The sequence below is a fragment of the Rhinopithecus roxellana genome, chromosome 15 (genome assembly GCF_007565055.1).
Source record: "Rhinopithecus roxellana isolate Shanxi Qingling chromosome 15, ASM756505v1, whole genome shotgun sequence".
Taxonomy (NCBI): Eukaryota; Metazoa; Chordata; class Mammalia; order Primates; family Cercopithecidae; genus Rhinopithecus; species Rhinopithecus roxellana.
Window position 1 is genome coordinate 48,012,856 of NC_044563.1, and position 17,026 is coordinate 48,029,881.

General features: G+C 35.7%; 1 protein-coding gene across 9 annotated transcripts in view; it reads left to right on the forward strand.

The window, feature by feature from the left end:
- The window catches only part of DLG2 (discs large MAGUK scaffold protein 2), a 2,272,173-nt gene that overhangs the window by 1,821,602 nt on the left and 433,545 nt on the right, over positions 1-17,026 (forward strand). For all 9 annotated transcript variants that reach the window (XM_030918836.1, XM_030918835.1, XM_030918840.1 and 6 more), the window contains one exon: positions 16,186-16,254. In XM_030918836.1, the coding sequence (XP_030774696.1) occupies positions 16,186-16,254 (69 nt within the window). The remainder of the gene's footprint in view (positions 1-16,185; positions 16,255-17,026) is intronic.

A 17,026-nucleotide genomic window follows, 5' to 3' on the forward strand; every position in this document is an offset into this window, starting at 1 on the left:
TCAATAATGCTTAGTAACTTTACCCAGTGTTATATCCATCACCATAAATTAGTGTTAAACCACTTTCATGCCCCTAGTAAGATCCCTCATGCCCATTTACAGTTAATCTCCATTCCCACCCCAGCCCCGGACAACCACTAAACTCTTTTCTCTGTAAAGTTGCCTTTTCTTGATTAACCTCTGTATTTTTAATATTCATTAATTAATAAAACACTATCAGTCATAGGAGAATGTAGTCAGAGTTGTGCTTGTTTATGAGGTCAAGCTATTTTCTTTGTTTTGTTTTGCAAAAGAAAATATGGCTGGTCCATCTTTCACAAAATTAACTTAAAAATGACATTTGACTGTAGTAGCAGTGAGCATCTTTATGTGGGCAGACTAAGATTCTGTAATTTCATGCTCAGCTGCGTTGATGGCTTTCAGCCTTGTTTAAGCAGACCAGCTATGGACAGCAGTAAACCCTGTAACATCCTGCCATGGCTAATTGCTTAAATCTTCTATCTCTGTAACTTTTATGGCTGCTATTTCAACTAGATATCTTCAATAAGACATAAGTTTATTGGAGCAGAGCAGAATCTATTTATTGTTGTTTCCATATTTTAACTTTCATCACATATTTTATTCCAAAATTGAGACTCACCACTATGTTCTCAAGTGGCAATAAATGGATTCCTCCTTATTTATATTGTCCTTCTTTGTGAATTTGTGGTATAATAGAGGGTATATATTAATTTCCCCCACCCCTTGCCAAGTGCACTGTTTACATAGAGAGTCCCTGGTATATTCACTTGACTTCATTAAATGCAATTACAAATGGTTTGTCTTAATAAAGTGAGTATTTTTGCTTGGGGACTCAGTGGAACTTGTATAACTAGCATTCCAGTGTTCAGTTCAATAGATGGGAACTGTGCTAGATATGGGGTTGGGGGTACAATGGTTAATGTGTTATGGTTGCTGCCTTCAGGGAGTTCACAGCCTAGCTGGGGAAAAAGACATTTTTAAAATAGTGCTTTACTACTATGTGGGAAATGCCTTGATGAAGATATGCCTGGGTGCTGTGGAAACAAAGCTTAGAGCTTACAAATTCTTTTCCTGAATCTGAGTGTACATGAGATAAGTCCTCAAGAATGAATAGCAGCAGGTTGGGTAAAGAGCAATAGCAAGGACTGTGGCTCTTGAAATCATCTTAGTGCTTCCTTTGGAGTATTGCCTGCTTATCAAGTGTCATGTTTAAAGGGCCCTGTGTGAATAAAATGGCTGAGGTTTTCCCAAAATAAAAGATGTTTGGAAATGGCTGTAGTTATGAAGTTTCACTCACCTAATGAATGTTTCCACTACTGTGTTAAAAAAGACAGTAGGGGCTGGCCGTGGTGGCTCACGCCTATAATCCCAGCACTTTGGGAAACCAAGGCGGGTGGGTCACCTGAGGTCGGGAGTTCAAGACCAGCCTGACCAACATGGAGAAACCCCGTCTGTACTAAAACTACAAAAATTAGCTGGGCGTGGTGGGACATGTCTGTAATCCCAGCTACTAGGGAGGCTGAGGCAGGAGAATCACTTGAACCCGGGGGGTGGAGGTTGCGGTGAGCTGAGATCTTGCCATTGCTCTCCAGCCTGGCACCCTGGGCAATAAGAGCAAAACTCCATCTCCAAAAAAAAAAAAAAAAAAAAAAAAAAAAATACAATAGTTCTTAGAAATATGATGTTTCCTGATACACATGTATATGTATTATTTATAACTTGTCTTATTCCTAAAATGCTCCTATTAAAGTATTTAGAAACTTTGAGGCCCAGAAGAAAAATTTTAAAACTGCAAGTGGATTTCATATTGTTTTTCATGGCTGAATGATAATCCATTGTGTCATTTGCAACAACATGGGTGGAACTGTAGGTAATTATTTTAAATAAAATAAGCCAGGCACAGAAAGGCAAGTATTGCATGTTTTCACTCATAAGTGGGAGCCAAAACAGTGGATCTCAGGAAGGCAGAGAGTAGAATGTGGTTATTAGAGACTGGGAAGAGAAGGGGCTGGGAGAAATGAGAAATTTATTAAAGGTAAAAAAATATAGCTAGATGGAAGAAATAAGTTCTGTATTCCATAGTACAGTAAGGAAATTACAGCTACCAATAATTTGTTGTACATTTAAAAATAGGTAGAAGAGAAGATTTGTCAACACAAAGAAAATATAAATGGTTGAGGCAATGGATATCCCAGTTACCCTGATTTGATTATTACACATTGTATATAGGTGTTAAAATAGCACACGCACCCAAAAATATGTACAACCATTATCTATCAATTTTAACTTCATTTAATTCAGAGGGAAAACTTTCTCAAACTTTTAGGGCAAACAAATAAAATCTTTAAAATTTTTTGTTTCCTTTTTTGTTTCCTTGGGGCTCTGTAAACTTCTAGGCTAGGGTGAAATCTCCTTTGTTCTAATAGTGTTCAGTCTATTTTTGCTTCTCTTTCTTTTCTTTCTTCCTTTTTGTTTTTGGTTAACTGATCACTATCACTTACTTACATATCTCTCTATATAAACTGTAAGATTCTTAATAACAGGAACTGGGCTTGCTTCCTATTTGTGACTCTTATACTACCTAGCACAGTGCTTAATTTCAGTAGATACAGAAATGTCCTATAACGGAATGTGGGTGGTTACAAGAGAGCAACAAGGAGAATAATTTAACAAATATGAGGTAGACGACTGAGTAGAATGAATTCTGGAATACATTGGTTGTTGCCTGGCACATATGTGGTGCTCAGTAAATATTGGCTGAATAAGGGTAATTAAAGATATGCCTTGATAAAGTTTGGAGGTGGGAGAAAGGATTTGGAGCAATTACAAGCCAATGGTATATTCAGTATAAGATGTGACATGAAGTTGAGTAACCTAATAATTTCCAGCAGAGTGTTTGACTGGATGCTTCCTATTAAATGTAGTCAACACATTTTTCTAAGATATTTCAAAGAACCAAGGCAGGGGGGAAATGGAATTACTTCTGCAAGATACACAGCATGCAGTAGTAATATGAAAACAATGATTTTTAACTTGAATCATGGCATTAAAGAATTCTCAATAAGTTTACTTGATTCCAACTCATGGCAGCAATACTCTCAATTGGAAAAGAAGTCAACAAATACAAAATTGAACAAATAAACAGATAATTTCCATGAGTAATAGGTGATGTGGAGAAATGTAGGAGGCTATGTAATACCTGGGATGGTAATGAAACACCTTTAGGTAGAAGACCAGCAAAGGCATCTCAGGGAAGTAATCTTTCATTTGAGATCTGAATGAAAAGGAGGTGTCCAGGAGAAGACCTAGGGGTAAAGCAATCCATGAACGCAGATGCCCTTAGACAGGACTAGTGAGAATATCTCAGAGGCAGGAAGAAGGCCAGTATGGCTGTGTTAGGGAGTGATGGACAGAGTGGGGAGCAATGAGCAACAAAAGACAGACAGTGGCAGAGGATTTTACATCCCTCAAAGGGACTGTGTATTTTATTCTAACTGCAATGGAAAAGTCTTTGAGAGGTTTTCTGTAAGTGGGGCAACTTATGACCTGATGTTATGCTTGAAAACAATCTTGGTCAGTGAGAAGTAACTGCAGGACAGGAGAAAAACCAGTTGGGATGCTGTTTCAATCATCTACTAAGAGAAGGTATTGTTTCCATTAAGGTAGTAACACTGAAGAGGTGGCATGTATTTCTGTGAAAGAAGTAAAACAACTTGTTAATGGATTGGGTTTGGAGTATGATGGAAAATAAATCATTGAAAATGCCTAGATTTTTTGACTGAACTCCGTTAGCGGTATCTCTATTTACAGAAAGGAAGATTGTAGGCCAAACTGACATGGGAGGGAATGAACTGGAATAACCAAATGAATGTCCTTTCTCCCAAGTTAGATTATATATGCTTGAAGATCATGGTCTTTATTTTAGGCCTTATTTTTTCCTTTGTTATACCAGGCATAATTCCTTGCATATACCAGGTGGTAACAAATGGGTATTTGTCAATTGGGAAGGTGAGATATGGAGAATGGATGTCTGAATCTTCTACTAAGTTAACAAACTATGATAAAACTTTTGGCCTCTAGAGGTGGGTTTTTTTTTTTTTTTTTTAATTCTTTGCAAATCTTAAGACATGTGAAGGGTAAGAAAGTTATCATAGATTTAAAAATTGTTACCCTTATGCCTTTTCAAATCTTCTCACTTGCATCCTCACAGTTGTAACTTGCATACAATATAGTTGCTCATAAGTAGTCATTTTTCATTAATGGGAAATTCATTAAAAGCTTCATTTGGAAGCTTTTCATTGAGATCCAAAGACAAAACATTTTAATGTTTACTTTGCTTATATTGATATTTTACATTTAATATTTGCCTTATATTGGTAATCTAATGGCTATGAATGCTAAATATTATCAAGCTGTACACAGCTACAAATGTTTACGAAAATTGCTTTGTGTCAGAAAATTAATACCAGAGGAAAGCGCTAACTTATTTAAGTGGAAAGAGTTTGTTGCCAGTGACTAGTTTCACTTCACTGGATCAAATTTAAAACTGTAGAAAGCATTGCACTTTATCATGTTGGGGTCTTAATTTCCAGCTCGCTTTTTCTTCTTTTCAATACTAGAGCTCTGGTAATAAGCAGATTAGGTGAACAAATGACCACATGGTTACTTGGAACATATTCAACCGAAAAGAATACCAGAGAAAGAGGTGACTCTTACCTTCAGAGTATAAATAGTGGAGCAGAGGGAACCGAACAATTGACCTTTTATTCTGTTACCTATTAGTACAATGAGGGTGATGACTCTGCAGTGACCATTGTAAGGAATTACTCTGCCATGACCATTGTAAGGAAGATTAAGATTGTAGATGTCAAGTGAAACATCTCCTCTTTCATTACAGTTGAGGCTTTTCCTTGAGGCTAATACAAACAGACTAACAGATCCCATGAAGTCAAACATCCTACATTTACTTGGATGTCTGTATGAAAAATCAATAAGGAAAATAGATTGTAGAATAAACAATTCTTTATTGAAAATAGAACCCAGCAAAATAATAAGAGGTGTTCTGCATTTCTTAACCTTGGAACCCACACTGGGTTGCCATGGGAAATGTGGCATTCCCCTGTCAGGGTAAAGGGTTCTATTTGCTCTACAGAAAGGCTCTTTAAGGACTGGTCTCTGGAAATGCTAGAACAAAAAGGCTTGGAATTCGTGCCAGTCTTCTTCAGAACTGCTTTCTCTCCACAGATCCTTGGCTGTCTCTAACCCCTTTCCAGCTGTTTTATAAGCCTGAGAATCATGAAGAGCTTATTCTAAACTACAAAAGTGGCTATGTTTTAATTTAGCTTAAAAGTACTCATGACCTCTTCTTTGCCTACAGAATATGTTACAAGCTCCAAAGAGCAGTACTCCCTGTTTCATGTTTAAGGGCTTTAAGGTCTTCAGCAACTGTTGACCAAACTCTTCCCGTTAAAACTATCCCTTTGCTCCCATTTTTGGCTGACATGACTTCTTATTCTCTTCTTTTTCCTCATGTGTCCTTCCACTCACTCCTTCTTAGTCTTTTTCTGTGTTTGTCTTCTGCTACTCATCCTATAATGTTTCCTATCACTAAGTCTTCATTTTAGCTTTCAGTCCTTTCCATCACAACCTTTCTAGGACTATCCATGACTTCAAATGAACCTATACAATATTGACTCCAAAATGTACCATTTTAGACCAGAACTGTCTACTGAGATTAAACTCTAATATCTATTTAATGAGGTATCTCTACCTTGATGGCACGCATATTCCCTTAAACTCACCAGATACAATAATGAAATAATCATATTTCCCTCAAACCTATTATTATTCTTATACTCCTTTCTCAGTATAAAGCACCACTGCTGACCAGTCACCCCAACTAGAAGGATGGAAGTTGTCCTGGATTCCTCGCTCACACACCACATGCAATTGCCATATCTTGCAGATTCCATTGTTAGCTCTAGCCATATTTTCCTTCCTTCAACCCATTGGTTATTTCAGGTTCAGGTCAGTATTTAGAGACACCTATACCCAAATCACTCTGCCTTCCTGGGAAGTAATTTCAATTTACTATTATCCATACTTCATACTTTACAATTTTCTTTTTACATACATTGCTTTATTTTCCCCATCAGAGAAAACTGTGAAAAAATACGTTATCTACATTATATGATGACAGGACTAGAGATTAAAATTTTCAGTTTTGAAATTGTCAAGAACCTCATTAAGAAAAGTGAGAAATTCCTAACCCAAGTCCATTGGTTCCCGAGACCATGCTCCTTCCCCATCACAGCGCTGTCTCCCATCTACACCCAATAAAGTAGGAGAGGACAGTAAGAACTGAAAAGAAATGGAAGGAAAAATCAAAACAAGGAAAATGAAGTGACTTATCTAGGGCCATTGAGCTCATTATGAGCACAGGGGAAAGCCCACATTTCTGACATCCAGATCTCTGCCCTTTTTTCCAAAAAAAACCTCTGCCTTTTCAATGTTGTTAAAGAATAAAAATCAGAGTGTGTTATTCTGAAAAATTTCTTTCCTATGTGAAATGAAAAGATATCCAGGGCAATTTGAATTAGATGCCTAAAATCCCAGCTGGCATATGAAAATCTTCCCATTTCTCATTCTCCACTTGGTGCTTTTTGTAGTACCTATTTTTATATAAAATTTCTAACTAAAATTTGCTTTCCTTTTGGAAGTAGCTACATTTATGGAACTATCTAATACTTGATTTTAGCTATTATAAATTCAGTTTTTCATTTTCTTTTTGAAGAATGGCCTGTGGGGAAAGGGTTTTTTTATACATGTTTATACATTACTAAGTGCCTTATTGCTTTCTGAGATGCAGCTTGTGTACTACAGAAGCCGAGAAGAATGATGTATAGCCAGCCACCCGAAACAAAATGAGTAAAGGCAGGAATATGCCCACTATATTAAAACACTATATTTTACTCCTGGTGTTTCAGGCTTTGAGGCCAGTCATAATCCATTTGAGTCAGTCCATTGGGCAAAATGCTGAGATTTCTCATTATTGCTTTAAGCAAAGGGTTTTTCGTGGAGATTAGTTCAGCATTTGAAGTGCACTCTCAAATTCTCTCAACTACCTAACAGTGATGAGTGTGATTTTTAGAATGGCCAGTGTTTGGGCTGCCATGTTCATCACTTAACTGTTGTCACAGAGAAGAATATGGGGTCACAGTGGCACAGGTTAGAGAAAACCAAGGGCTGAGAATTGTATCTGTCTTCTGATCTCACCTTAAACACATTCTGGCTGTGCAACTTAACGTAAGTGTCCTTTACAAGAAGACTCTAAATTCTCTCTTGCTATTCTTTAAAGATAAGGAAAGAACTAATATCTAGTTGATAATCCTGTTAGACATTCATACAATAGAACTTTTCCTACACTACACATCCAGAACCAGTTATTGACTTGTTAGTCAAAAGTTTGGATTTAAATAGTTCATTTATTTTAAAAACTGCCTGTCTTAATTACTTCACCTTAACTTTTAAAAATATAATTGCATAGTGGCATAACAAAATGAGTGTTTTATTGGTATTTAAAAGAAAAAAAATGGTATTTCTCCCAATAAACCATATCCAGTTTATTTTTTGAGTCACCATGTCATTACTGACTGTTGAGTGAAGCCATTTAACATAAAGTAGAAAAGCGCATTTTGAGTATCTTTGGCTATGGAATGAAAAATTGGGGGCTCTAAATTTGAGTTAATATTTTTCTTCATGCTTATATACATCTGTTTGTCCCAGCATGCTTGATTTCTTAATTGTCCATAATTTTAATTTTAAACAAATTATCATTAGTACAATCTTAACGCTTTGCATTTCTGTAAGTCATCAGAACTTTTAATTTGAGAACAGTTAACATACTGTATTCCTTCATGTATTTTTTATATGTGAGGGTCAAGATTTTTTCTAGCATTTTCAACCTCTGGCCACAGTTTTGATGGTGTTCTTTCCAATGTCTAAATTGTTCTTTAATTGATTTAAAATATTTGGCATACCAAATTGACTTGTAAGGCCAGAAACCTGGGACCCATTTTTTTTTTCTGAAGTTCTATTTCATTTTTTCCTACATAAATCACATGTTAATCCATCATTCATACTTTCCATGCTGGATTTCTCTAAATTTAGTTGAGAATCAAAAGTGAACTAAGTAAAAAATTCTTTATTTTATAATTATTTTTTGATCTCATCTCTCTCAGACCTAATTTGACAGCAATATTTTTAACTATTAATAAGTACTTTTTTTTAGATTTTCAAGATCAGCAAACTTACTCTTGATAGAGATAAGGCTTTTTACATACACATATTTCATTTTTGCCACATTTAATTATGTAATTATAAAAACAAATGCAATAAGAATAAACAGATTTAAGAACAATTACAATTGATTCTTTGTTAGTATGCAAATCACCTGAAAGGAATGGAAATTTATGGGACATAAGCATTCTGCTTGCTGTGGACATTGGTCTGCCTGTCACTGAGAGAGTGGAGAAGATTGGTTAGTCTATTAAAAGGATGCTGATAAAGAGAACTCAACAGCGTAACTTGTGGACTAGCTGTTAAACTGGAGAAAGATCTGTGCTGATTTGCACAATGCACAGTCTTTATGCCTTATTATAATCAATGACTTAAAAATGTGAATTTTGATGATATAAAGCTAGATGAAAGAGTGAAATTTTATAATGGCTAACACATCTTAAATGTCCAATAAACACTTATTGAATTAAATTGATGACTAAATGTTAGCTTAACAAACTTAAAAACTAGATCAAAATCAAAACCATTAAATTTGACATGTGATAAATATATTGGTTCCCAAAATCTGATGTGTAAGTACATGATAGGTTTGATTTTAAATCATTTGAGGTCACAAATATATGAGACATTCAGTGGACTCTAAACTTAGCATAAAATTCAGCAAATTGTAAAAGTCCACATTATCTTGGGCTGCTATGACAGAAGTACGGGATCCAGATGGAGGAAAGTCAGCATCTCATGGCCCTCTTCCCTGATCTGAACACATCTGGAACTATGAGTTCATTTCTACGTTCTGCAGTTTAAATATTAGATTGGTTCAAAAGTAATCGCAGTTTTTATCATTTTGTAAAACAACAAAAACCACTATTACTTTTGCACCAACTTAATAGATATCAGAAGAAAAATGTGAGAGCATACAAGGAAAGATAACTAAGAACCTTGAAACTAGCTCATAAAGAAAGAGTCAAAAGTGTTAGGAATGTTTATTTGTAAGGGTTGAAGATGCAAGCAGTGTCTCAGTCATCCAGTGGCTACTGTGGACAGATGGGTATCACACCAAGAGAAGGAAGAACTTTTTAATAATTGTGGATGTCCACTGTAGATCATATTACACACATGTGTAACCAGCTCATCAAGCTAATCTTGTACAAAATCAAACTCAATTATGTTTTTCTAGCCACTTATGCACTCCCTTTATACACATGCACTTCTGTTAATAGAGTCATGATCCTTTCAGTCAGTGATAGAACTCTCCATTCATTCTTCCTCACCTCCCCCAGTCCTAACACCAGAGTCTGTCTGTTTTTGAAGGCTTGCTTAAAAGTCACAGAAGAGACCACAACTCTTCCTATACCCTGGGAAGAACAGGGCCTTTTCTATGTAGGATAATTTAACTTTGGGGAGGGGAAATGTCTACCCAGCCAGATCACTGGAATCAAAGTGTCTTCTCCTTAGCTCCTTATTAATTCCTGGATATTCTACCTCTAAATGTGTTAAATACATTCCCTTTTCTTAATTTTTACTGCGTTATTCAGGTTTAGGTGTGTATTAATTTTCTTCACCCTGATGGTTTACTGTTAGTCTCCCTGACTATAGATTTCCTCTACTTTCTTTCATTATTCAGAATATTTTCAGGTTTAGTTTTCTGAATCACAGTTATCACCATCTTGACCCTCTTATTCCCCCCACTTAATAACCTTGGAGAGGCCGGGCGCGGTGGCTCAAGCCTGTAATCCCAGCACTTTGGGAGGCCGAGACGTGCGGATCACGAGGTCAGGAGATCGAGACCATCCTGGCTAATACGGTGAAACCCCGTCTCTACTAAAAAAATACAAAAAACTAGCCGGGCGACAAGGCGGGCGCCTGTAGTCCCAGCTACTCGGGAGGCTGAGACAGGAGAATGGCGTGAACCCGGGAGGCGGAGCTTGCAGTGAGCTGAGAGCCGGCCACCGTCTCAAAAAAAAAAAATAATAATAACCTTGGAGAGCTCACCATTACCAACAGATGTAAGACCAGACCTTGGCAAGGTATTCATTGCCCCTCATTGCCCGTCCCCAGCCAGCTTCCTGACCTTACCCCTGGCCACTCTGCTCTGGCCAAGCCAAGACACTCAAGTTTCCAGAGCACATGACATATTTTTGACCCTTCATGATCTTGATCATGCTCTTCTAGATTCTCAAAATGTCTTATTTTCCTTTGTCATACTTTAAAATACTTATATATTCTTCCAAACATAGCTTAGATAGTTTGCCAATTAAATATGCCTGAGGATTTATTAAAAAATGCTATCCATGTTATTTGGACATGGGCTAAATGATTTATTTGCTTTCACCATTCTCTTTATTATCAGATATTTATTGAGTACTACAATATTGAGGAATGAGTCATCCCAAGCACCTAACATAATCCCTGGTGTATAATAAGTTTCCAATTAACATTAATTGGGTATAACTACAACATATAAATAATTATACAAGACACTTCATGTTAAGTGTCAGTGAAACAACAGGAGGACTATCCAGTTTCATGTGGGAAGATGATGATGTTTTGATTATGTTAAATTTGAGGTATTGATTGGATATCCAAGACATACTCGTCTTTTTAAGAATAGTGACAATTTAATGCATGCACTACATTAAGAGAGAAGGAAAGTAGACAGAAAAAGACAAGAAAGAAATATTAAGGTAGATTAAATAAATGATTGATACAAATATGTAAGAGAGAGATGAAGAGTTGAATATGACACGGATAAATGCAAGTTCATTAGAAATGAAAAAATAGACAATATTGAATATCCATAAGGAGATGTGTTAATGACTAACGTGACTTTACAAGTCACAGTAAGTAACTTTATGTTATCAGTTAATTAATAAAGTACACAAAAAATATTTTGTGCTGTCCATTAAAATAGCATAGTTTTAATATTACAACATGTTGGAAAAACCATTCATCCTGCCTCTCATTGCCTCAGAGAAAGATAAAATTTAAAAGCTATTTGTTACCACCAGCTAGGACCTTTGTGTTCCATGTATAATGGAACTATTTCAATTCAGATGCTCAAAAATTTCTTAATTAAGCACAGCAATAGGAATGTATCTTTCAGCACCATTCAAATTTCATTTCTTAGGCAACAGTTTGGAGCCTTTTACTTGGAAGACTCAGAGAGTTCTTGGAAAGGAAACTCTGTTGTGCTCTTGCTCAATTTTATTTAATGACAGCATGATTTGGACAGGCAATAGGGCTGATACCTCTCTTTGGCTCTTAAAAAGGTTTAGTAATATTTATCTCTACAGTTGCCTGATTTAGTACCTCAGCCAAGCTACCTAACTAGGGAATTGGTGCCACAGGTTTTCTACCAGATGACAGGGGACTTCTTCTCCAGCATTCATGTTGTAGCATGATGCTGAGCCTCCCTCATGCTCTTTCTACCCACCCACTATTCATTGTCACTTAAATCTTGATAAATGTTCAGGACTTACTAATGAGGTGGTGTGGATGTGACAGAGAAGTTCCTTTATTAAGTGATCTTCATAAAAATGATCTTCAAAAGCCACTGACATGGAAGTTGAGCATACATAGTAAAAGTAATGGGTGGTATTTTATACCAAAGAAAAAAAGAACTTGTCAGTGTCACCCAGTGGGAGTTCAGTATTTTCTAACAGAGTGTTTCAGGTGCTCTATATAGACCAGTCACAGAGCTTTGATTTCAACTTTTTATAAGATGAAATGGTTTGTCTCAGAGGAGCAAGCACTTTGGAGCTGGCAAATCTGGGTTCTACTTGTGCCATCTACTAGCTGGGAGATCTGGGCCTTAATTTAATTTCTCTTGAAAATGGGGATGAAACCTAATTCTTGATGCTATTGCAAAATTTCAAAGTGAGAAGTCATGGGGGCCTTACAGATAGATGGAATTCAATCCATGGTATTCATCATTCAAAAAGACATTGATGGAGGGTCTTTGGTGTGTCAACCCCGGGTTGACAATGTATAGATGAAGAAACCCAATACCTTGCTCTGAAAGCACACATGACTTTATAGGAGAAATAGGCATGTGAATAAATCTTAGTGATTCATAGCTCTGGGTGCTGTTATGGATATGTAGGAAAATGAGATGGTAACACAGAGCAGCATGTTTTAGCTGTGAGTTCCTCCCTTGGTTCTTTCTACAGCAGTTCTCAGAATTCCATCTGACTGGCCTCTCTTCCTGAGGAGGTGAAAGAGACAGGAAGTGGTTACCTGTAATTTCTTAGCGATGGTAACTCTACACCACATTGTTTATGCAGCCAATAATGTGGAAAGTATATAACCTACTTGGTCCTAAGGGGAAAATGTTTGGTGTTCTTTAAAATACCAGTTATAATCACCGTCAGGTAGGTCCAAACATCCACTGCAAGTATCCCTCCTGCAAGTATGGCTTGGACATTACTATTATATTTGGGAATAACAAAAATTCATTGTGTCCACAGGTCTTGACTGTATTTATCTTAGTTCACTGTATTTGTCTTAGAAGAGAGTAAAAGGATAATTACATTTTGGAAAAGACTCTGTTCCAAATTTACAGGCTAGGAGAAACTGGCTAACCTTGCATGTGTAATAAAAAAGGAGTCAAATTCTCTGAGCACCTCATGGTTCCATTTGCATTTACTTTGTCACTAAAACTTTAAAGAGGATGTTATTGGAATACAGTAGAATAGCAAAGTAATTAGTTATAAGGTAATTATAAGTGAAGTGAGATTACTGAATTTTTTTGTTTTAATTTTGTGGGCTGAGCTAATGGTGAGAAAGCTATCAGAAATTACAGTTACTTATTAATCTTGGTTAGTGACCAAAGATCATTGATCTTTGCCTAAGAACTGTTGGTACTTTCTAGACCAGTGGAAAACAAATGGTAAAGGAAAGGATTAGACATTTTGCACAAAAGATATATAATTAGCCAATAAGTATATGAGAAAAAATGGTCATTCTCACTAATAGACAAAGACATGCTCATTACAAATTTGAAGCATCATTTTTCATCTATTAAATTGTTAGAGTGTTTTAAAAGTTATAATGTCAGTGCTTGCAAGACTGTGGGGAAACTGGTACAGATACACATTTTTAGAAGCAATAAAATGGTACAAAGCTTTTGAAAAGTAATTAATAACATAAATCAAGAAACTAATAAGTGTTTCCATTTTGGGAAATGCATATAAAGGAAATTGTAGAATAAGAAAAAAGTAATTGATACGAACATGTTCATTGCAGCACTGTTTATATTAAAACAATAAACATCACCCAAATATCCAACTATCAAAGATGGCTAAGTAATTATATCTTCATAGGAAGTAATGTTATGTAACACCAAAATAATGATAGAGACCCTATGAGAAATGCTTAAATTGTAATGTTAGGAAAAGCAGAGGATATGAAGTTACATATGTTTCTGTATATATGTACAACTATGTGAAATACATATGGACATGTAGAGAGTCAGTAAGATAGAATGGAAAGTACACACACTTGGCAATAAGATAAGCTTTAGTTTGGACTCTGGCTCCACATTTGCAAGCTGTTGATTTCTGAAAATTATTTTAAGTTCTATGTGTTTTGTTTTCTTGTATATGGGAATACTTATGTCTACCTTATAGGACTCCTATAAGAACTACATTAGATAACTCAGTAAAATGTGAAAGAAGGTAATAGGACTATAGATGAAATTTTTTAATTTCTCATTTTTATTTCCAGTAATTTTATATTATTTTTGTAATAAAAAATGCTTTATTTTATTTTATATGTTGTAAATGTATGATATTTTTGTAATAGAAAATATATTTTAATTTGATATTTATCACTAAAGTTATATACAGAAATATACACCTTGTGGCACTGACTGTATGACTAACTGAAGTGGTCTAAATACAGTAATTATTCTTATTTGGTACTAAACATCTCAAAGTATACCCTCTACTAAATCGTATTGGTTTATTTATTTAATGAATGCTTGTATAGCTTTACCATGTGATAGTCATTGTTCTAAATACTGTATTCATTTAATTCTTATAATAACCCTGTGAGTAAAGTGCTGTTACTATCCTAGTCTTATGAGAAGCTGACATACAGAGAGATTTAAGTAATTTATACAAGGTTACATTGGTATATGTGGTTGAGCCAGGCAGTCTGGCTACATAGTCCAAGTCCTGAATGCTATGATGCTTTTCAACTAGTCAATTGAAAACATGATCAATGAATATCTTGGCACTGCGAGGGATACCAGGAAACACAATCTTTAACTTGAAGAAGCACAGTCTTTAACTTGAATATCATTCTCTAGGTTTCAGCTATGATCTCAAAATTCTGTACCCTTAACCTTAGACAAATATTATCTACTTGTCGCAGGAAATCACCTCTTCCCACCTATGGTGACCTACATTCTGAATGAAAGACTCTGCAGCCTATAGCTTGATTCTCTGTGGCAATGTCAGCATTTGCCATGTTTGTACTGAGTAGACTCAGGTTTCTTTTATACATATATGTATATATACACTCGTTCATATATTATAGGCATATGTAACTAGTATTTCAACCAAAATATTTAACCTAATACTATAAACTAAAATTACACATTCAATAGAGTTGGCTGTTGAATTATTATTATTGTGCCTATCTCAGATGAAAGATTATCTTGCCGTCTCTTTCTAAAGAATATTCTAGGCCGGGCACGGTGGCTCACGCCTGTAATCCCAGCACTTTTGGAGGCTGAGGAGGGTAGATCACAAGGTCAGGAGTTCAAGATCAGCCTGGCCAACATAGTGAAACCCCATCTCTACCAAAACTGCAAAAATTAGCCGGGCATGGTGACATGCACCTGTGGTTCTGGTGACTCGGGAGGCTGAGGCAGAAGAATCGCTTGAACCAGGGAGGTGGAGGTTGCAGTAAGCTGAGATCGTGTCACTACACTCCAGCCTGGGTGACAGGGAGAGACTCTGTCTCAAAAAAAAAAAAAAAAAAAAAAAAGAATATTCTAAGATTACGAGATGAATTCTTAAAAATGTGAAAACTTGTTATAAGAATTTAAAATGACTCTAGAATCAAACAGTCTCAATGCCATTTCAAGCATAGGAAGTTACCATGTGACTCTGAGCAACTTTCTGATCCTCTCTGTATCTCAATTTCTTTATCTGTTGAATGGGACATACCTCCTAAATTTATGAGAAATAAAAGACATAAAAGTTTAAAAACAGGAAAGTGTTTAAGACCTCAATAAATGATAGATATTATCATTTTATTTCTATTGTTTATCTACAAAATTAGTCTTTTCTTGTTACAGGTAATCAAAATCTAGAACTACATTAAATTTGAAGATTGATATGCAGCTGGAAGTCTCATTTTTCAAGTTTTGTGTTCACCAAATAACTCAATTGTTACTAATTTTACAACTAAGTGTTGCAAATTTGAACTAATAAATACATCTATACTAATTAAATACAACTTCTCTGATTTACAGATTAGGCTCTGTGTAAAACTTTGTTGGAAAAAATTATTCTGCAGCTTAAAAAAATACATTGCATCATAAATAAATGTATGTTTTTATGCTCTATATTATCTCATTCCAAAGGCAAAAATTACCTTTTTCAAATATGTTTGTTCATTTTAATGTTTACCTATCATTAAAAGCTTACTTTTGAATAATACATATTAAAATCAAATTATAAAAAAGTTAACTCTTATCTGGTAGAGTACTATATTTTGGTGGAGGGTTCTACTTATCAACAAATATTTAATCTCGACTGTATTTCTTTCAAGATTGGTTCTTGACAATAGGACTGATTAAAATGTTCAAAAACATTTCAAATAAATGATGTGCGTTTCTTCTGTCTTTTCTTGCAGTCATTCCCAACATAGCACCACAACTCGTCAGCCTTCAGTGACTCTCCAACGGGCCATCTCCCTGGAAGGGTAAGATAATAATAAAGAACCTCTTAAACTGTGCAACCTTGGAATATAAAGTTTTCCTTTCTCTCCCTGTCTCTGTTTCTCTTTCTCTTTCCCTCCCTCGCTCCCTCCCTCCCTCCCTTTTTTCCTTCCTTCCTCCCTTCTATCCTTCCTTCTCCCCTTCCTTCCTTCCTTTCCTTCCTTCCTTTTTTCCTTCCTTCTTTCTTTCCTTCCTTCCTTTTCCTTTCTTTCTTTCCTTCTTTCTTTATCTCTCTCTTTTCTTTCTTTCTTTTGTCCTCTCTCTCTCTTTCTTTCTTTCCTTCCCTCCCTCCTCACTCTTTTTTCTCTCTCTCTCTCTCTCACACACTCTCTCACTTTTTTCTTTCAATCAGCAAATATCTAGGAAACTCACATTATGTGCCAAGCACTGTGCAAGGTACTAGATTCAATAAGTCAAATAAGATTTCTTCTTTCCCTCCAGAGGGCTTCATTGTCTAGTACAAATGATAGAAATACAAACACATATTTGTGATACAGTGTAAGCATTACACTCTATAGGAGATAGGCATAAGGGATTAATGGAGAATCCAGGAGGGATAGCTAACTGTAAATGGGCATCAAAAGAGAACTGGGGAGCAGGTCAGGTTGGTTCCTGAAAAGATGTAACTCTTGAGCTGAGGACTGAAGCGTACGTGGATATTTGCCCAACAGTACAAATTCATAAATATTCCTCCAAGGGAAGAAAAAAAAACATTTACTGAGTGCTTATTAGGTGCCAGGCTCTATTTATTTATCT